At 33.7% G+C, this 22,740-nt stretch overlaps 1 protein-coding gene across 2 annotated transcripts in view; it reads right to left on the reverse strand.

The window, feature by feature from the left end:
- Positions 1-241: 241 nt before the first annotated feature.
- LOC113510103 (eukaryotic peptide chain release factor subunit 1) overlaps positions 242-22,740 on the reverse strand; it is a 36,617-nt gene continuing 14,118 nt past the window's right edge. Inside the window, exons 6-9 of one of the 2 annotated variants that reach the window (XM_026893520.3) lie at positions 22,631-22,731; positions 20,905-20,998; positions 20,175-20,322; positions 242-5,761 (exon numbers count right to left, since the gene is read on the reverse strand). In XM_026893520.3, coding sequence (XP_026749321.1) covers positions 5,676-5,761; positions 20,175-20,322; positions 20,905-20,998; positions 22,631-22,731 — 429 coding nt within the window. In that variant the 3' untranslated portion in view covers positions 242-5,675. Of the gene's footprint in view, positions 5,762-19,408; positions 19,584-20,174; positions 20,323-20,904; positions 20,999-22,630; positions 22,732-22,740 lie in introns of those variants that run through there. The other variant, XM_026893521.3, reaches the window with a different exon arrangement.

Below are 22,740 nucleotides of genomic sequence, written 5' to 3' on the forward strand. Positions count from 1 at the left end.
CGAAATTTCGGAGTCAAACGAACCACAAATTTGATGTTAAAATTACATAATACATGGCGTTTGGAAATATTAAAAATGTTAAAATATTGTTCCTTTGGACTTTTATGATAGCATGTATGACGAGCGAAATGTTAAACTCCATTTATTGGTCCGATTTTGGTATAAACAAAAACACGAAATTGAGTCCGAAATTTCGGAATTTCATGATACACCCGCTGGTTAATAAATAAAACGAACTCCATTTATCTACAGCATTTTATTATTTATCGCGTACAGTCCAGAGAGTCGTCTAATGTTAACATTGCATGGTAATTATACTAATCAGTAACATTTAGCTAAAACCTTCCTCGCCGACGTCGTCGCCCCGATCAAAATAAAAAAAAAAAAAAATACAACATTAAGAAAAGACGTCTAGTCGTAGGGAAATTTGTGAAAAATATGCTAAATTATTGTTTACAACAGTTTTCACAGACGCCAAATATATAACGGCAGAATAGAGGAGCCTATATTAAGTATAAATTAAATGGCTGAAACAAAAAAATAATAATTAGATAAAAAAAAATGACATCAGTTTTTATTTACCTACTTTCATTGATTTATAAAAAAAAAAAAACTTAAAAACTGCACTGAAAATAAAGCGCTAACTAAATTATGCACTCGTCAATTTTAAGTGCGTATGCGCATTATTTTTAGGGTTCTGTGCTTGAAAAGTTACAAAGGAACCATTATAGCGCGCTGTTTTTCTATCTATTAATGCCTAGATTATACAAATTCAAAGCTCATACTAGAATTTATTATTCAATTAATATGAAATCGGAATAATTAAAAAAAAAAAATTAACAAGTACATCTCAATTATTCCTCATCCAATTTTTTAGCCAACTTCGTTTCGAAAGTTGGCCTGAGGGCCTACCATGAAATGTTTTCCAAAATTTCGGAGTCAAATGAAACAGAAATTTGATGTTAAAATTACATAATAATGCCGTTTGGAAATATTAAAAATGTTAAAATATCGTTCCTTTGGACTTTTATGATAGCATGTATGACGAACGAAATGTTAAACTCCATTTATTGGTCCGATTTTGGCGTAAACAAAAACACGATATTGAGTCCCAAAATTCGGAATTTCATTTCATGGTAGACCCGCTGATATATTTAAAAGCTATTCCAATAACCGAATAAAGAGTGATGTCAAAATTAAGTTAGAAGCAAATTTTCATATTGCTTCTCTTCATGTTCGTAATTAAAATTGAACCTTATATCGGGACCAATAAAACCCTAAATCGTTTGTATTTTCAATTTATTGAACATAATTCAGTGACAATTTAACAATTCCTCTAATTTCGTGACATATTACGTTCGTGTAAATCATAGGTTCCATTATTATTTGTTATTTCAGATCGTTGTGAGAATTTGTCATCGTGACACGGTATCAGTAAGACAATTTGTCAATATGACAATTTTGTTATTAATTTTTATATTATGGTGTTTTAAAGCGACAAAGATACACGTATGGACCGCATATTGCATTAGAGAGTAAATATACGGACGACAATTGTCACTGTTGCCAATTTTGCTAATACTTGTCACTTGCTAATGTCTACAAAGAATGCACTATTAGAGTGACAATTTGTCACTATGACAAGTTTATGGTGATGTAAATAAGCGCTCACGTTGTGAGTGATCACCGTTAATTTAAAATTTATGAATAGCTAAAGTGGAATAGAGACGAAAAATCGCTTATGTATGCTATCTCTAACAACTACAGTGCAACTTGGCCGTCTCTTTCTAAGTAGCTCATAATCAATGTTGCCAGTTCTGTTACGAACTTTCTAGCTAAATAGCACCCGAAAGTATCTAGATTGGTACATTTAAATATTTGCAATAGTGATTAAAAACGTTACTACGTTTACAAGTAGTTGGACAAATTGATAGTATGTGACAAATTTATCTACTGATATTAAAAAATTTCGGGGCTGACAACTTCCAAAGTTGCCAGATTTGGCCAGAAAGTCACTAAAGTGGCAACAGCGATCGTAATATGCTATAAATTTACTAATTTACAAGGTATAATAACCAAACAAGGCACAATGAACGTAAAATCGTATTGGAAGACGCACACCCACATAAGGCACGTTGCGTTCAATTTTGTGACTTATTCGCAATACATAAGGCTTAACAGATATCAGTTCCTTGGTTTGTCTAGGAATGCATGACGGTAGAAAAGAAAAAAATGCGAACCGATTATTCGAAAATTAACTTTATAATTATTAATATTGAATTCAAAATAAATAATTGTTAATCGCAAAAAGGGTAAGTCGATAAGACACAATACACAGAAGTATAATAAATTAAAAATGACAAAGAATGGGTAATGGGTTGTTTTTTTTTTTTTATTGAAGTATATCAGTGTATTTAATGTACAACAAAATTAAACGAACCGTAATCGACTTACCCTCAATTGAAATAATAAATACGTTAAAAATCGGCCATTACCACATGGACAATTTAAGGATCCGTAGCTTACGGCAAATGGGATGAATTATTCTTATATATTATTAATATACAAAGACATACATACGTGGCAACTATTGGCACATTACAACCCTCTCTTCATGGGGGAGGCCGATGTCCAGCAGTGGACAGTTAAGGGCTAATATGCTGATGATGGTACACAAATACATTTTTGTAATTTAATTTAAAAAAAAATATTCAACAATATTATAAACAAAAAAAAAATCAGTTCCATTTACTTATTATAGGACACTTGAATAATTTAATTTAACATAAATTTCTTTAAATTAAATCTATTGTAAAATATATCACATTTTAATACACGAAAGATTTATTTCTTTGCCATTCGCTACGGAACCATAAAAATGGCCGTGAAATATCTTTTTTTTATCATTATATAAATACAGCGGTTTAACTCGACACTAAATACGTAATAATTGTTTGCTTTGTGTTAAAAAAAACATACTAAGGCCGCACGCAGAAATCTGTCACGTAACAATTCAATGGAGCCGATTTGTCAGAGTGACAAATGATAAAACTACGCACAAATAATCACATTCTCAACAATAATAATTCTGAATTCTGAGACAGATTCTATAATAACACATTAAAATCTGAATCTATAACAGTTATGTGGACTATTCAAATTTAATATGTTGCAGTCAAAACTCTAACCAGTCAAAACCAGAGGGAGACTGTCCAAGTCGATTGCTTGGGTACCTCTGTCCCATTCGTGTTTCAACCGTGAAGCAGTTGTGTTTGCATGGCTGTGTTTCGGTTTGAAGGGTGGGATATGGCGTGAATTTACTGGGTACAGAGGCATAACACCTGAGTCCTCAAGAATGGTAACGCATGGGAGGTATCATGGGCGAAACAGTATACTCTGTTATGTCCACGGTACTGCTCATGTCTATAGGCGACGGTTACCACTTTCCATCAGGTGGGCCGTCAGCTTGTTTGCCATTCTAAGTTGAATAAAAAAAAAGTACTTATTGACTAGCAAAATCAGTCAAATGTATTTTTAACCGTATGCTTTGATCAATAGTACTTTTGACTAACAGTTAAAGGTACCTAACCTAACCTAACCGGGGGGAAAGGGATTGTTAGTGATGGAGACTGAGAATCTCATGGCTAGCAATATACCCAACCAGGTCGACCTCCTCGCGATCTATATCTATACTTATAATAAATCTGTAGAGAGGTCAATTCTGTACATGAAATATATTTCCAAAATAACTATCAGCGGGTGATTAGTGATCGATATTGATGCCAAAAATGCAATCAGTAAAATTTTTGTCTGTCTGTCTGTCTGTATGTTCGTTATAGAAACAAAAACTACTCGACAGATTTTAATGAAACTTGGTACAATTATTGTTCATACTCCTGGGCAGGTTATAGTATACTTTTCATCACGCTACGATCAATAGGAGCAGAGCAGTGGCCGCTAGTAACCAATAATTTTCAGTCAAAACCACTTTTGACTGGTTAAGAGTTTTGACTGCAACAAATATACATATAATACACAATCTCATTTTGAATTCTAATTTCAGAATTGACTTCTGGCAAATGGATCATCCTCGTAGTGACACGTTACTTGATCACTCATAAACGCATTCGGCTCGTTTCGAATTAATAAAAACACTTATTCAAAATTCGTTCACAACATTGCGACACAGTTCTGAATGCGGCCAATATTCTGGCGTTGTTTTATACCGTGTTTGTTTTGAACTTTGCGTTGCAGGATATCGTTGGTGATCGATTATTAATCGAGTCCGATTCGGGTCCCGAATAAAAATAACGAACAATCGATTGGGCAATCGATATGCATATAATCGTTTATAGACAAATGTTATAATCGAATGTAATCTACACTTATAATTTGTAGAGGTCAATTCTGTACATGAAATATATTTCCAAAATAACTATCAGCGGGTGATTAGTGATTGATACTGATTACAAAAATGCAATCAGTAAAATTTTTGTCTGTCTGTCTGTATGTTCGTTATAGAAATAAAAACTACTCGACGGATTTTAACGAAACTTGGTACAATTATTGTTCATACTCCTGGGCAGGTTATAGTACACTTTTATCACGCTACGATCAATAGGAGCAGAGCAGTGAAGGGTAATGTTAAAAATGTCCACCCGTGCGACGCCGGGACGGGCCGCTAGTTGAGAATAATATTAATACCTATTATTACCTTATAGTTTACGGATTATTGCTTGTCAAAGTTGTTTAATTTTATCACTGCCACATTTGGCAATCATCAAAATTCTAGCAATCTCACAAACTTCAAGTTTTAAATTTTAGTTAGCCTTTAAAGGAAAAAAAAAAAAGAAAAAATCGAATGCCCAATCGATTCTCAGATTAATCCGGGCAACACTATCGATTGATCAATAATCGATTATTACATTGGACAGCTTTGTAAGCTTTTTTATTAATACGGGTACATATTTTAGATTCATACCAAATTACATTCAGAATTCATAATAATATTACTGCATTACATAATTGAGCATTTAAAGGTAATGAGATTTATATACAGTTTTTTTTATTTCTATTATAAATTTACCCCTCGACAACTCTAGTTTATGGGTATCAAAACCCATATCTTGCCACCTGTATTAACAGTTTAAGATTCCCAAATTAAGAATTATGCATTTAAAATATTTTCAAGTGTATTTTTGAAAATTGTAATAAAATATATTATTGTATTGCTTCAGTAATCTACAATAATTTTACTATGGGTCACTAAAACACCCATATAATACCCATAGACAAGTGAGAAAAACAATCCTCCTAATACAAATAACTCCGCGTGACTGCACTATATTCATTGGCCAGAATAAAAAATTGTCTATATCCTTCTCTTTTTTACAAATTACTCGAGTCGTAAAGGCGTTAAGAGGCACCAAACAAACAAACTCAACTCACATTTATAATATTATTTAGAAATCTTACAACAATACCCCTGCAAACCACATAACGTTAACCTTGTTACACAAACATTTGATATCAAAAATGACTTAAATATTCAATGTTTCTTAAAGCTGTCTTACACGGTATAAAACGAGGCCATTCCCGACGAGGCTCAGTTCTCACGAGGCACATATCTCACGAGACTAGGCCCGATGAGACGCGCCTCGGCGAACGTGCACCGTTTAATAGTCGTCTACGTCGTACAGGTTGTCGATCTCTTCGTCGTCCAACTGCATGGATTGGAAGTCTACCTTGTAGCGGAGAAGACCTGTAAGAGACAATAGTATTAGATAAAGAACTGCACCTTTTTTTCTTTATTAAAATAGCAACATTTCCATGAATTTGTTGCCGCATGACAAATTTTAAAGAACATCTTACAAATTTGAATTTAATCTTCGAACATCGAATATCGAAAAGATTATGTATAAATGTAATGACTATAGGGACAAAATAAAAAAAAAAAAAAAACTATAAAAACTTGTTAGACAGTTAAATTTTGACGGGTGTTATTAGTATTTAAAAAAGGAATATCGATCAATTTGGAATATTCGAAAAAAATTAATTTAACAGGATTGCCCAAGACTAATGGAGTTTCTTAAAAGAAAAAAAAACCATGCAATGCTTGTTTAGAAGAAATAGACAAGAGTGGTATCTTACAAGATGCCTGTCATATAATATTAAATTATCTCACTTCAATATCAAACGTTACCTCAATCCAGAGCACGCATAAAAATACAAAAACAGGTTAGCAAATACTGAAATGTATAGAATGTAAGAGAATGATAATGTAATGATTATGTAAGTTGCAACAAGTTGGCAATGTTATCTGTTACTCCCTTGGTATATATATTCCTAACTAGGATTATATAGATAGAGCATCGAACCTCAAAAACAGGTCAACTTTTTGTCAAATAGCAAACTCATTTTTTTTATCAATGTTATATATATTTACGCATAAAATGTATCTTGGCGTTATTATTCAATAAATAAAATGAGTGTTTACACATTAAAAAGATGCAGAATTTACAAGACATCTGCTGGAAGAAATCTCTTATTAGAGATAAGCTCGCCTTTGTACATTATGTTTATAATGAATTGTGATTAACAGTATGTTTTGTGTACAATAAAGAATAAAGAATAAAAAAAAGACAAATATAGAAGTTATAAAAGAATCACTCATAATTAAATAGATAAAGATTGATAAACACTTTATTCGAGCCATTTATGACACACGTAAATTAACAAATGACTTTATACAATCAGATTATTTACATTTTTTCAAATATAAAACAAAAGATGAAGGGTGGAGATATGTTTTCACCAAGTGTGTCGCAGTGACTCAAATAAGCTACAGCTCAGTGATAGTTTTGCTTAAAAGCAAAACTACATATTTATCACGCAAAATTGTATAAAAAAGTTGACCAGTTTTTCTCGAAACATTTCTATGGATACACTATCTATATAATCTAAGATTCCTAAGTACAAGGGAGGGGAAGAGTACGACTCGGTGGGTGCTCGGGGAACCATGACGCTAGATGTAATATACAATAGAATCTCCATTATTCCGTATAATCGGAAATCCGGATAATCGATTTCAAAGACAAATCGAACAATATGTAATTAAATTTAAATGTTTTTTTTTTTACATACGTCACTTACGACAATAAGATATAAAAAAACTAGAAGCTATAAATATAATACCTATTTACCCAATACAACAATACAACATAATACCAATTCTGAATCAGTATTTATTTTATACAACTTAGAATGGCAAACAAGCTGACGGCCCACCTGATGGAAAGTGGTAACCGTCGCCTATAGACATGAGCAGTACCACGGACATAACAGAGTATACTGTTTCGCCCATGATACCTCCCATGCGTTGCCATTCCTGAGGATTCAGGTGTTATTCCTCTGTACCCAGTAAATTCACGCCATATCCCACCCGTGAAATCGAAACACAGCCATGCAAACACAACTGCTTCACAGTTGAAACACGAATGGGACAGAGGTAGCCAAGCAAACGACTTTTGTACACATCTCGATATCCGGACAATCGAGATTCCACTATAACTAGAATAATCCTCATTATATGTTATTCAAGTCGCGTTTACTTGTCCAGCAAGCAATGTCCTTTAGCTAAAATAGTGGTGATGTACCTAATTTACAGTGGCACCCTGCACTTTGGTTGTTTTGTTAAGAGAGGAACTGGCTGAAAACCAGCGCTGTGCAGCTGTTCACATTGCGCTGGGACACTCGCAGCAACAGCTGAGCCGGTTCCTTTTGCCTAGTATGGGACACTTTTTGTATATGTTATTTATATTTTATATTGTAATTGTATGTTTACTGGCAATAAATGTTTCTATTTATTTATTTAATTATTAAAAAAGCATGAGCACCCACGATGTTTCTTAATAGCCGACGACTGTGAATAAATATAATCTTTTAACAAAAATAATGAGAGATAAACCAAGTTAGAGGTTTTGAATACATTACATTTTTAATGTTTTTCTATTTTATCGTTAGGGAGGCAAACGAGCAGACGGTCCACCTGATGGAAAGCGGCTACCGTCATTCATAAACACCTGCAACACGAGAGGAGTCGCTTGCGCGTCGCAGGTCTTTTAAATGTTTGTAAACACGTTTTTTGAAGTCTCATATCATTAAGATAAAGACTTCAAAAAACGTGATTAACGTAAGAGGGAAAGTGAGAAAGGGAACACATTCCACAACTCAGATGTACGTGGATGTAAAATGAACTTAGTCTCTTTCAACAGAACTTAAATGGAAAAAAAAAACATTTTTTTTTAATAATTATCACAGACACGCTCTCTTAATGTTATTATACTAATAAATGAAAACACTAGATCAATTAATCGATTTTTTTCTAGACTATTATTGGATACCAGCATACTGTCTTACGATCAGATCTGTTAATGATTTCTTTACATTTTTATTAATTATCATCATATTCTGTCCACTGCTGGACATAATCCTCCCCTTGGAAAGAATTTGGCCAGTAATTGCCACGCTTGGCGAGCAGATTGGCAACCGCAGTCAGGTTTTATAGATGTTTTAAGAGGAACGCTGCTGCCCATCCCTTGCCCTCCTTAGTCTGCTCTTACGACACCCACGGGAAAGGAACGGGTGGCCAATTCTATACCGCCGCTATATATTTGCATATATTCTAATTAAAGTTCTGTTGAAATTAGACTATAGAATCAATACATTAAAAAATCCAATTTTAAAGTAGTGTGTTAATAGTACATTACTGCAGCGGCCAGCAACTGAAGCATTGATGGACGAACGTACAAATGTGGGCCGAGGCGCAGACGAGGCACACATACGTGAGGTGCATCAATGCCTAGTTGTGGCCAAGGCTTGTATAGTACTTTTCTCAAACAATGCGCGGAAATCAAAAACACAATTTTACTTTTTTAAGTTCAATGACGAATTACGTACAATAATAATGTTTCACGCGCCATATTGTTCCTTTGTTTTTTTTTTTTTTTTCAATAAACAGCATTCTATTTGCAAGCCAGTTCGAAATTTAAATAAAACCTTTTATTAGTTACCTCCTTGGTAGCCATATTTCAAAGTAAAAGGTCATTCCATTTTTAAATTACAGGACAGATATGAGTTTACATAGTAATTTATCTGGCCGCAAAACACGACAGATATGGATTTTCATACAACTTTTGCCGGCCGCTGCTCGCATGTATCTGGCCAGTACGGCAATTTTGATTTATCTCGAAGAAGATTGTCAAAATAATGCTCACATTTCCAAGCATGTTTGAGAAATATATATTTTTTATGGACATTGATGTATTTGTTTCACTAAACACTGAACGGTCTTAAATACTGACATGAGAGTGAAGTATAAATGAACTTGGCAGCATGATACATACATAAAACCGCACACAATTACTCACGTCGTTAAGCCATCTGGTTTTATTAATATAAAATACTCACTATAATATATTTCGTATCAATTTTATATGTATAATTTTCCATGTATAATTGTTTAATTTATTTTATATAAATTAATTATTATTTATAATATTTTTTTTATTATATATATATATATATATATATATATATATATATATATAAAATTTAATTCTTTCGACAATGCAACAATATCGTATGTGCATTTCAGTCAAAACTGTTTAACGAAATGATGTATTATGAAATAATTGTAAATAAAACAAAAATAGTAAAATATATGTTGAATGAGCCATTTTTTTATACCAATTTATTTTTATAAATATTTAATAATTAGTTTGAATTCTTGCTAATTAAAAAAAAAAACTTTAATTGTGCGTATACAGGATATCGGGATGAACTCCCTGTCGATAGGGAGTTGTATGATGGTAGAAAGTGGCCGTGGGCATCATATTGAACAATTCCTCTGAGCACAACCCGTTGTACAAGCGGTAGAACAAACGAACAAGGTAAAATCTCTCTAAGACTTAAAGGTTCGACACTTGTAAGCCATATTGAACCTGGTCTATTAGATTTATACAACTTAGAATAGCAAACAAGCTGCCGGCCCACCTGATGGAAAGTGGTAACCGTCGCCTATACACATGAGCAGTACCATGGACATAACAGAGTATACTGTTTCAACCATGATATCACCCATGCGTTGCCATTCCTGAGGACTCAGGTTATTCCTCCGTACCCAGTAAATTCACGCCATATCCCATCCTTCAAACGGAGACACAGCCATGCAAACACAACTGCTTTACGGTTGAAACACGAATGGGACAGAGGTACCCAAGCAATTGACTTTGTACAAAGTCTCGTTCTGGTAAAATTAGCCTCTATTCACAGTCACTTATGTCAAAATGGCTGAGTGTGGTATATTTTTTAAAGATTTATGGATTTGCCTCATATGTTATACACCTGGTCACAGAATAAAGGTACAGCATACGCTTGGAGATCAATAACGAAACATGGTTATCACAAATAAGTGTACGGATCACCTTCATTATATCAGCCGTTAACTGTTTTGCCAGTAGTTGCCACGTTTGGCAGGCGGGTTGACAACCGCAGTTAGGCTTTGGTGATGTTTTAAAAAGGACGCTGCTACCCTTTCCCCTTAACTATTAAGCCCCCTTAGTCGCCTTTTACGACAACCACGAGACAGGAAGAGATGGTCCATTCTATGCTCCCTTTCTCTTTTTAATCTACATAAATGACCTTCCCTTTATGGTAGAGAAAATTGCAGATATAGTGCTGTTTGCGGATGATACTTCGTTAGTGTTTAAAATTGGACGTCAAAGTAATCAATTAGACGATGTAAATTGTGCTATGTCTGCAATATTAAATTGGTTTACATGTAATAACCTATTATTAAATTCCAGCAAAACAAAGTGTATAAAATTTACACTTCCTAATGTAAGACTAATAAATACACAGTTATTGCTTAATGACGAAATAGTAAATTTTGTTAATGATACAGTTTTTTTAGGTATAACAGTGGACTCGAAATTACAATGGGGGCCCCATATTTCAAAATTGGCCAGTAGACTCAGTTCTGCTGCATATGCAATTAGAAGAATTAGGCAATTAACAGACGTGGCGACGGCTAAACTTGTATATTTTAGTTATTTCCATAGCATAATGTCTTATGGCATACTGCTGTGGGGTAAAGCAGCCGATATAAATACTATATTTGTTTTACAAAAGAGAGCCATACGTTCTATTTATGGTATGGGTTCAAGAGAGTCATTACGTCAGTGCTTTAAAGACTCAAATATCCTCACAGTTACTTCACAATACATTTATGAAAATATTATGTATACACGGAAGAACTTAGCGAGTTTTAAAAAACTCAAAGACTGTACAAGTAGAAACTTACGCAATATAAATAAGCTTATTTTACCTAAATGCCGTCTGCACAAAATCAGTAATTCATTCTATGGTAATTGCATAAGATTTTATAATAAACTGCCGGAATCTGCATTAAATCTGACAGAGAGGCAATTCAAATCTTATATTAAACAATTTTTATGTAAGAAAGCCTATTACAGGATAGACGAATTCATAGATGACAACATATCAAGTAAATAATTAGTTTATTAGCATACAACGTTATAATTTTATTTTCTCATTGCTTTCTTGATTTAATTGATTAATTTTAGAAATATGAAAGCGTAGCGGTTTTTTGTATTAATTGCCGCATGCATTCTTATGTAAAATGTGAATACTATAACTATCAGATGGCAATTGTGAGTAGCTTTGACGTGGTCTAGTGTTTTGAGTAGTCATGCTCACTAAAATGTCCAGACTTGTGGCGGCGTGGTGGGCCGGGTCATTGGGCTCCCTAAAATATGGTCGAGCGCAGTGATGGCTGGCTCATCCGTCATACTCGTGAACGGGTGCTGCTTGTAGGGACTGGTCTGCTCTAATCACTATGACTGATTTCCTCTTATTAATTGTTTAACCAGTTGGTTATGTATTCAATTTTTTTTTTTCTTTTTGAGTATTTAATTGAATTAGTGCTAATTGGTGGTTTGTATTCACACAATTAAACTTAAAAATGTAAAATAATAATAAAATTATTTAAAAGAGCATCACGCAAGTTTCTTGCTCGTTCTTCTTGTGATGAGACAGCTTTCCGAACGAGCGGTAAATTAAAAAAAATGTAATGACTTTTCAAAAGTGCTTCAATGTAAGTTTATTTGAATAAATGATTTCTATTCTATTCTATTCTATGCCGGGACCATACTGCGATTTTTTCTCATGTAATAATTTATTATCCCCTTTTTTTAAATATTTAGTATGTAACCCCATACGCTTAGTGCTTAACCCCATGAAGTGTAAGTTCATGGTTCTTGGCACAGGCAAGGCACAGATAAAGGAAAACTGTCCCTCGTCTATTTTAGTTGGGAAGTTTTTTTTAGCAATTTCACTGCAATAATGGAATTGTAAATAATAACATGGTGTGTTTGCAAACATTTTTTTTTTATCATATATATATATATATCAGAAAAGCATACATTTCCTCCTTACAAACCCTTATACGATCTTAAAATTATATCTTCAACTTATTAGGTATTTAGAATTGATTCGTTAAAAATATAATTACTACAGTCTAAAAAACTCTCCATTTTTAAACCAGTTGTTTTACACATAAATATTTTTTTTTTCTATTACCAAAAAAAAAAAAAATACATTTTTTCGTCTTCAATTTTCCATGCACATAAAATAAGTACGTTTCGTGTTACGAACAATTAACGAAATTATTAATACGTATGGCAACAAAAAAAAAAAAGAAAATTATAAATACAGACGCCCGCTGACTTTGCATACGACATATTTAAATGATGGTATTTCTTATTGCACTATATAGATAAGACATTTATTAATATTGCAAGCAAGGGTGGACTTATCTATGAAAGAGATCTCTCTTCTAGCCAATTCAATACTGTAATTAAATATTATTAATAAATATGCTACAGGAAAAATATAAAAAACTTTTGCTCGTGTTTATTTTTGCAATTATATTTAAAAAAATATTTTTCGTATATGGCGTGTTGAGGATTGTTGGCTGCAGGCTTCATCGCCTGGTACTTCGTAACAGCTTGGCGACCAAGCGACTGGTATGGGTTTTAAGTACTTATTTTTAGAAAGTACTTTTTTTTAAAGCTCTCGCAATGTTAAGGGTTCATAAAAAAACATATATTTAATGTGACAAAACCGGATTCGATGTTAACAAGATGTGACAAAGTCACAAAAACCCATTATTGACACGATACAAAATCACATATTACATGTGACAAAACCGCATTCAATGTTAACGAGATGTGACAAAGCCACAATAATCCATTGTTGAAACAGTAATACAAAATCACATACTACATGTGACAAAACCGCATTGAATGTTATCGAAAATGTGACAAAGTCACAAAAACCCACTGATAAACATCGGCGATATTTTGACAATAATTTGTGATTTATCTATAGGAGCGCCCGACAAGTATCTACGAGCATTACAATGGCACTTGTGTGATGTGTCATTAAGAGGAACAGTGATGTCTTGTTGCTGGCAACAAAATTTTCATCGAATGTATCGTAAATTTTTTTAACTTGACAAGTATCGCCATCTATTGGCAGTGTAAAAGCGAACTGATTATGACGGTGTCCATACAAAACGATCGCTTAGTGTATTTATAAAATTGCATAATCCATTATACCAATTTCATATTACGAGTATTTTACTGCACCATCTCTACGATCTTCCCCTTTAATAGTCCAAGCAAGCATGCCAGAACTAGGACATATTTATGTCGAAACTAGATGGGATTTCGTCTGGTAACCATATAATTTTTATATATAAAGCTAGTTAAAAATACAGTTTTATTATATATTGTTACATGCATATATACAAAAAATATATATATTATTATATCTATCACTTTATATTGCTTTATGTTGTATTATTTATAAGAATTACAGTAATTATTCTTCTACGGATATTTTCCTGGATATGCATATTGAAAACCAGTGAAGCCCTTCTAGTTGATTAAATAAATATAAATAAATGATATTTTTTCGACAAAAAATAAGACTTTAACGGAAGCTAAACTAATTATTTTTATTCAAAATCTTCTTAATCTATGGAAAATCATTGCTCTAGAATCGTTTTCCTTTTATTTTTACTTCAATCGATGAACTTAATTACGTGATAAAAATATTGTGAACTTTTTCCCCATCAATTTATATAATTCGAAATTCAAACAGTAGTGAGCAAGCCAGAAGTGGAAAAATTAGTAGGCCCCATATAAAACGAAGGTACTGTAAGGATTTTCAATGTTTTATAAGCGGAAACACAACTGTCTCGCATTTTCAGAATACACATTGCTCTCGACACACTATTTTTAAGCTTCAAATGTCGATTCTATTAAAGTTGAATGCCCTCAATACATGATTCCATATCATAATAATGGAGCCACTATTATTTGATATGCAGTTAAGACAGCGTCAATATTTAATGTGTTTAATAGTTTCGAACAGCTTACACTGTTTGGGTACGTGAGGCTGACGTGTCCAAGTCACAAAAACCCAACTGTTAAATTTCACTAAAATTTTATAATCTATGGCTGAAATATATATTTTATAAAATCAGCAGCAGCCCTAATATCAGTCTATAATATTTCCAAAATTGAGACCAGTCTAACGGTACCACACACTTGGTAGCAAAAATTACATGTAACGTTAAGAACACGTGACAAAGTCACAAGAACCCAACTGTTAAATTTCACAAAATCGAGTAGTTAGTATTGGCCACGTTGGCTACTAATTTATTGTTACTACCTACGCAAAAATTACATGTAACCGTTAAGAACACGTGACAAAGTCACAAGAACCCAACAGTTAAATTTCACAAAATCGAGTAGTTAGTGTTGGCCACGTTGGCTACTAATTTATTGCTACTACCTACACTACGTTTTTGTTTGCTTGCTGCTCTACACTTTCAAATACAACTGACAAACGTTAGCCTTCTTAAAAAAAAAAAAAAAACAATACCATCATTTCCCACCAATATACATACCGTAAACAACAACTTTTAACATTAAATATTAATACAAAACATAATTCATTAAATTCACCTTAAAAACTTACATATTAAATATACAAAGAAAAAAATAACAAAAAAAAAAACTTTTACGATATGTATACGGGTCGAAATCGAATGTGCAGTGTCCAATGCAAAGTCAGCAGGCGTACTCGTGCGAGCCAATCAGACAGCCACCGTAATGTATGCTTCTCCATTACAGGTGTATATAATGGTTATGGCCGACCGTGTGTATATTATATACCGGCCCAGAAATATACGAGGTGCTTCACAGTACATTCTCGGGTCCTAGGAACTGTTTATTGAGCATGGGTAATATGAATACCGTACAGATATCTATATATTGGGTTCTGGATATTGATGGCGGAAAAATACCTCATTAGCCATTTCGATATCGCCCATATCGGTCGGGTATCTATTTTCGAATATGTTAAAAGTCTGTTATCAAATATTCTTTTTTTTAAATAACAGGCTTTTAACATATTCGTTATTGTACCAATATATACGTATAGATATATATTGTGTCATATTCAGATTTACCCACACCTACTGTTTAAGTCTTTACAGATAACATTTAGAGAGTTGAATGTCGAAGAAAGTTTTTTTTTTTTTACAATGACGCACTTTTCGGAACTTTTTAAATTTAATTAAACTTATACTTAATTGATGAACTTTGTAAACAAACTGCAATTTTTTTATCTTTTCGGAACATATAAAATTGTATTAATTTTGCGATTAGTGATTTTTATCATGCAAACTGTATTTTTTTTTAATAATATCATTAAATTCAATTTATACATATATATATATATATATATACATATATATATATATATATATATATATATATATATATATATATATACAATATACATTTGACAGATTCTTTCCGAGATGATTTTTTTTTTTACGTTGGACGCCTCATCTAGATGTTTATGATCTGATTTACAATACAATGTAGATGAGCTTTTTATTTTTTTTAAACTAACTGAAAAGGCAATGGCATCATGCCTATACAGCTATACTTAATGATGTTTTTTAACCGCTTAGAATGGTCCAAGGAGTTTCTTTTTCGATAATTTGTTATTGGAACCTTTTCATAGACTATGTAAGCTTCGGATAAACCATTTCCAACTATAAGGAAATTAATTTCATTATCTCAAATAATTTATTATTGTATAATTAAATATTTAAAAACATTTAAAGAAAGATCTATTAATTTCCCGCAAAAATAATGCGTCCTTTTTCTTTCAAAAAAAGTGAAAAATGTAAAAAAAATAACATTTTTTTATTTTAGTATTTTAGTTACTAAAATATGCAATAATTATGAACATCTCTATTTAATATAAGTATTTTTTAATGCAACTTAGAATGGCAAACAAGCTGACGGCTCACCTGATGGAAAGTGGTAACCGTGAATTCACTGCCATAATCCCACCCTTCAAAGCGAAACAGCGACGCAAACATAACTGCTTCACGGTACACGAATGGGACAAAGGTGCCCAAGCAAACAACTTTTATACAAAGCAACCATTTCCTAAACCGATCACAAACTATTTAAAAAGCAATAAGTTTAAAACACTTCCGTTCGGTACGACTCTATCATTTGAAATGTTATTTAAAAAAATAACCGTTCCAATTTCAAAACGACCGCCAAAATGTACTTACAACTTTTTTTTTTCATTTCTGCACTCAGAACCGTACAATATAAAGTTATATACAGTTGGCAATCCGCGATTGCTCGAGATTCATCGTAATCAGATATTTCTGGGCCGGTCATTACGTATAATGGTGTTCAGCGTGTCTATTCAAATGTGTTCTATATGTTTATATATACTAGGTCATAAGGCGTATACTATTGCTGAAGGCATTTATTGGTAGTTACGGGACATTGGAACGACGTGGGCATTAAGCGTGTATCAGTTACTTGTCATTTGATATTTTTAATATCGTTTGAAATTTGATATAAACATACTAGCTTAGATCACATACTTTTAGATGGAGTCACTTAACAAAAACGCTTTGCTAAAAACAGGCCGTTTTTTACTCTTGTGTGAGTGAATAGGGATAATAGATTGTATAGTTATTACTCAATAGGAAAAATGCATACTGTAAGGTTTTTTTTTTATACAACTTAAAATGGCAAACAAGCTGACGGTCCACCTGATGGAAAGTGCTAACCGTCGTCTATAGACATGAGCAGTATCATGGATATAACAGAGTATACTGTTTCGCCCATGATACCCCCCATGCGTTGCCATTCCTGAGGACTCAGATGTTATTTCTCTGTACCCTGTAAATTCACACCATATCCCACCCTTCAAACCGAAACACAGCCATGCAAACACAACTGAAATGAAATAAAACTACAAAACTTCACGTTTACATTTAAAAAACGGGGTAGACACAGCATCATATTTCGTTATGATACTTACTATCAGCGATTATTTTTGTAATCTCGTGAGTATGAGTGTAAACTTGATATATGTATTCGTTGTCAGAATCATTGAAAGTGGATGCAATTTAGAATTAATTTATATGCAATATGTATGTTTATTGCATAAGAAAAAATAGTTATATATACATATTTATTAAAAAAAAAAAAAAAAAATAAAGTGTGGAATTTTTAGACCAATTGCAACAGTGAAACAATTAAGCATTTAATTTTTATTTGTGTCAGCCAAAAGTCACTGTTGGCTGACAGTATTTTGGTCGATGCTCCATCTTTAGGTACATGATCTAAGATCATTAAGTGGACATGTATCAATAAATTATGATAATATCACATGGAATTTGTGTAAAGGTATTTTGTTACAAGCTGCAACGAGTCAGGTATTTTTACGACAACTTAGAGAATCCATTTTGGTTATGAATAACTTGAAATTATTATGTTAATTAACTAGTTATTACAACTAGTTATCAATCACTATTATTATTTTTACCGAATGACTTGTTAGTTTTGTTTCTCGTTACCAGTTGTATAAAAAATGTGTTTTTTTTTTATTCAAAGCATAGTGCCCACGTCAAACGTGAGGCGTCGTTAAAAAATTATACAGCCTTTGCATTAGGGACAGTCAAGCGCGAAGGGTTCAGATATAAAATATAACTTGTGAACATCTAGACAGCTAAAAACTGTAAAATAAATAGGCAGGGAATTAATAACGTGGTCGCGGCAAACGGGCTGGTGAATAGCGGTTATTTTAAAAAGCTAGTTTAATAAAACTAATTAACCGTTATTAATAAATAACGGTTACAACAAACCGGTTTTAGACTTGTACGTAACAAACAATAATAATATTTTTATTATTAAGTAATTAATGTCTCTTCTCCATGTTTATCCATCACGCCTGTCCCCCATTTGGGCAGACAGAAAGAATAATATAAGAATATAATTCTAATATGTTCGGCAAATAATGACTATGTATTCGTTACATTCACCACAACAATAACTGTTGCAAATAATCACAGGTGTGATTTTTTATTTCACTGCCGTCATATTAATGTCAAAATCCTAATAAACCTATCGACTACTTCTGTCTCTTTCTGTCGTGCTACATTCTAATTCAAAAGAAAGTGATAAAACACACTAATAGTTAAAATAGGTTTGCAGGAGGTATTAGCTTTTAGATGTGTTATTAAGAACACCTAAGCCTATTGTTTAATATTAATAAGTAAATCTACTGTCGAATTTAAACTCTTCTACGTTTCCTAATAAAATTTTCTGAACCATAATTTAAGATTGTGTTCTCAAAAAAAAAAAAACGACTTCAATTAGTTATTTTCATTTAGAAACTAAACAACTGAAGCGATTTTGATAAAATTTTAATGGAACCATATTGTAAGTATATCCTTTTGAGATAAAAAAATAAATTTCTAAATCGGTTTACAAATGACGGAGTTTAGAAGGGACAAACAAAAAACTACAATCAAATTAAGAACGCTTCCTTCTTGAAGTCGGTTGAAAATACATTAAATTTGTTTTCAGTTATACAGAATATATGGTTCATGCTATTAATTAAACTAATGGGGCTTAACTCCTATATTTTTCAATTAAATTAACATTTTTACCTAAATGAGAATCGTGATTATAGATTAAATTAGTAATATTTAGTAATTACCCTGATATGAAATTAGTTGAATTTAAAGTATACAAGTTTTTTTTTTTTTTTTTTTGACTCCCGATAGTAGTGCAAGATTTTAGCATCGTTTTTATAGCGTTTCAACCGCCGCGTCCGAAACGCCCGTGTGCCGCGACCGGACGAAGAGATCAGTCTAAAAAACCATGCAAGCATCCTCTCTTAACACTATCGAATCGTTTTTCGTATGTTTTCTATTTATTAATGGCGCGTCCTAAAAATTTCGTGTTTCGAGTTCCCTAAGTTTCATCTTTTTTTTTTTTAATTTTTTTTTTCTTTTCTTTTTTAATAGTCGTCGAGGTCCACGTCGTCGAGAGGTTCGTCGAGCTGTAGAGATTGGAAATCCACTTTGTATCGTAGTATGCCTATTGTTTTGTATAAAGTTATATCGTTTATTGTGCATCCAGCGTTGTCCAAGCAGCAAGAAAAGAAGAGAATATACAAATTAGACGTTTTAGTATAAGCATTTATATAAATAATCAAATATATACATACACAGGTTAAAAGTAAAACATTAGAATCGTTAAAGCAAATATTCAACGAGACGTCCAATTTCAGAACATTTTCTCCAAAAAAAAAAAAAAAAACATAGATCTTAAAACAGTCAAAAAATTTAGGGTAAAAGGTAAATTTAGTTATTTGGATATAGTTGACAAATTATTTTTGTAGTATTTCGATTCAAATTTCTTTACTATTCTAGTATTATTTCCATAAAAGAATTCTGCAAACATCTCGGTCGTGATGGTAAGTGGTAACTAACCAACTAACCTATGACGGTGTGATGGTTACCACTTACCACTACATGTCTATGACAAGTCTCATGCACTGTCATATCTGAGTGCTATGGTGTTACACCTCTGTACCCTGTAATTTCACTGCTTCTGGAGGTTCCTTAAAATCAAAACGGTCATAGATCACAGGTAATTCGTAGACGGGTACATGAATGAGCCACTTACCGCCTATGCCACCGAAGCCCCGCACGAACTGGCTGCCCTCCTGGCTCTTGTCGGTGATGATCTCGAGGGTGGCTCCGAATGATTTGTAGTTGTTCGCGAGCCACTCCAGCAGCGGCTGGCATTCCACCAGCTCCAGTTCTACCCCGCTCTGGAATATGGAGTAATTACCTTGAATTTTTTTTGGCTGTACTAGCCACGACTCACACGCACAACGGCCCAAATGAGAGGCTAAGTGCGGAAAACAGAGTCTTTCTTACATTACATTACCTTGAATTTTTATAGACAAAACATTTGGCCCTGTGGTCCCGGCATAGAATAGAGCACCCCTGCCTATCCTGTGGGTATCATAAGAGACGACTAAGGGACGGCAAGGGATAGGTAGCAGCATCCCTCTTAAAACATCTCTAAAAGCCTGACTGCGGTTGCCGATTCGCTTGCCAAGCGTGGCAACTACTGGCAAGGTAGCCCCATTGCTAGCAATATACCCCCTATCAGGTCGACCTCCACGCGGTCCTTCCTGGAAACCATTGTACTGTATTCCAAGTGTAACCATCGTGAACAATTCTTGTTGAATTCATCACGATGTGATAACTGACCTGCCTTCACCCTCATCTATCATCTTTCACTGGTGCCCCGCCGGTGTATACCGATAGCGCAGGCGGGATTACCATTCCATCTTCACCCATCAAGACCCTGCCCACCACACTGCTAATCTCCAATTTGTACCCACCTCTTTGTCCGTGAAGTGTGACTTGTCCTTCTCTTGCTCGGGCGTGAGGTGCAGAATGGTCTCCTGGTTGGTGGCGTGCGACTTCAGCACATATCTGAAACAGATGGCAGGATATTTAACAATAATACAAATTCAAATTATCTTTATAAAAAAAGACTAGCTTTCGCCCGCGACTTCGTCCGCGAGACATAATCACTGACAGCCATAATAAGTAGCCTCCAACTCATATAGTGCTGACAGTGGTCACCCTTCCTAGTTGGAACTGGGTTTGCTTAACTTGCATTAGCGGGGGGAAAAGGATTGTTAGTAATGGAGACTGAGAATCCCATTGCTAGCAATATACTCAACCGGGTTGACCAACCTCCTTGCGGTTCCCCCTGGAAACTATCATGGTTAATTCCTGATGAATTCATCATGATGGGCTAACTGGCCTGTTTTCATTCTCATCTATCACCCTTCACTGGTGCTCCGCCACTTCTTTGTCATAATTATATTATATTTTATCCTTTAATATAATATTTTAATAAATTGTATTAAGTAAATTTTGGTATTTTAAAGTCATTCAACTGCGAATTACGTAATTAGTTCATCCATTACAAACAATAAGACAAACAAACATTTTCTATTTATAATATTAGTATTTATAACATTAGCTACTAGCTCCGACTTTACACCCCCCATATATACCAAAATCTTCCCTTTCTTTATCAAAACTTAAAAATATGTAATTTTCAATTTAATCATCGTCATATCATATCAGCCCTTAATGGTCACTGCTGAACATAAGTCTCCCCCTTGGGGGTTTTACCAGTAGTTGCTATGCTTGGCAGGAGAATTGGCGAACGCAATTAGACTTTGATAATGTTTTAAGAGGGCCGCTGCTGCCCATCCCTCGCCCACCTTTAGTCACTTCTTACAACACCTATGGGAAAAGAAGAAGCCCATTTTATGCCAGTAACACACAGCAATAATAACTAAAATATTTCTCATGTCATTATATGTTATTCCTTTTTCCAGCAAGCAGTGTCCATATTTCAACTGAAATAATAGTGATGTACCTAATTATCTAAAGCGCATGAACGCCTACGAGGTTTTTTAGAAACCAGTGTCCCTACTTAAATACATATCTCCCATGATTTTTTATTGCAACTTAGAATGGCAAGCAAGCCGACGGCTGGATGGGACAGACTGTTCAAACATTGTCTAGTCTACCTATGACAGAACGATAAATATATAAAGAAGTGTGGACTGAAAGACGATGTAGTGACAAAAATCGAAAAAGGAATGTTGCGATGGTTTGGCCATTTGGAGAGGATGGATGAAAGAATTACGAGACATTTATCGAGCAAGAATGAACGGAGATGTCGGTAGGGGCCGCCATAGAGATAGGGCGTATGTCGACCAAATAGGCGACCGTGCCGAAGAAGGGCCAAATTAAAAGTACCCGTAACTGGTGAGCGTGTATGGAAAGATTGATGAATTCAAAATTCAAAATTCAAAAATCATTTATTCATGTAGGACATTTTAGCCGCTTATGAACGTCAAATTTTTACATTATAATTTTATTTTTTTCCCTACCGTCTGTGTGAACCGTACTGTACGTGTGTGATATGTACCGAATGTGGAGGAAGTAAGAGGTTTGTTTGAAAAAAAAAAATCATTTGGTGTTCCATTGTTTCTGCCTACCCTAATGGGAGACAGGCGTGACAGATGTGTATGTATATACCTCTGTATGTCGAGGTTCTCCCAGCAGATCAGCGTCTCGACGGCGCCCAGCTCGAGCGCGCGCAACGTGTCGTCCACACCGAAGCAGTATTTGCCTGTGTCCTGTACAAT

This window comes from Galleria mellonella, unplaced genomic scaffold (assembly GCF_026898425.1).
Source record: "Galleria mellonella isolate WM207_F2 unplaced genomic scaffold, CSIRO_AGI_GalMel_v1 utg778, whole genome shotgun sequence".
Lineage (NCBI taxonomy): Eukaryota > Metazoa > Arthropoda > Insecta > Lepidoptera > Pyralidae > Galleria > Galleria mellonella.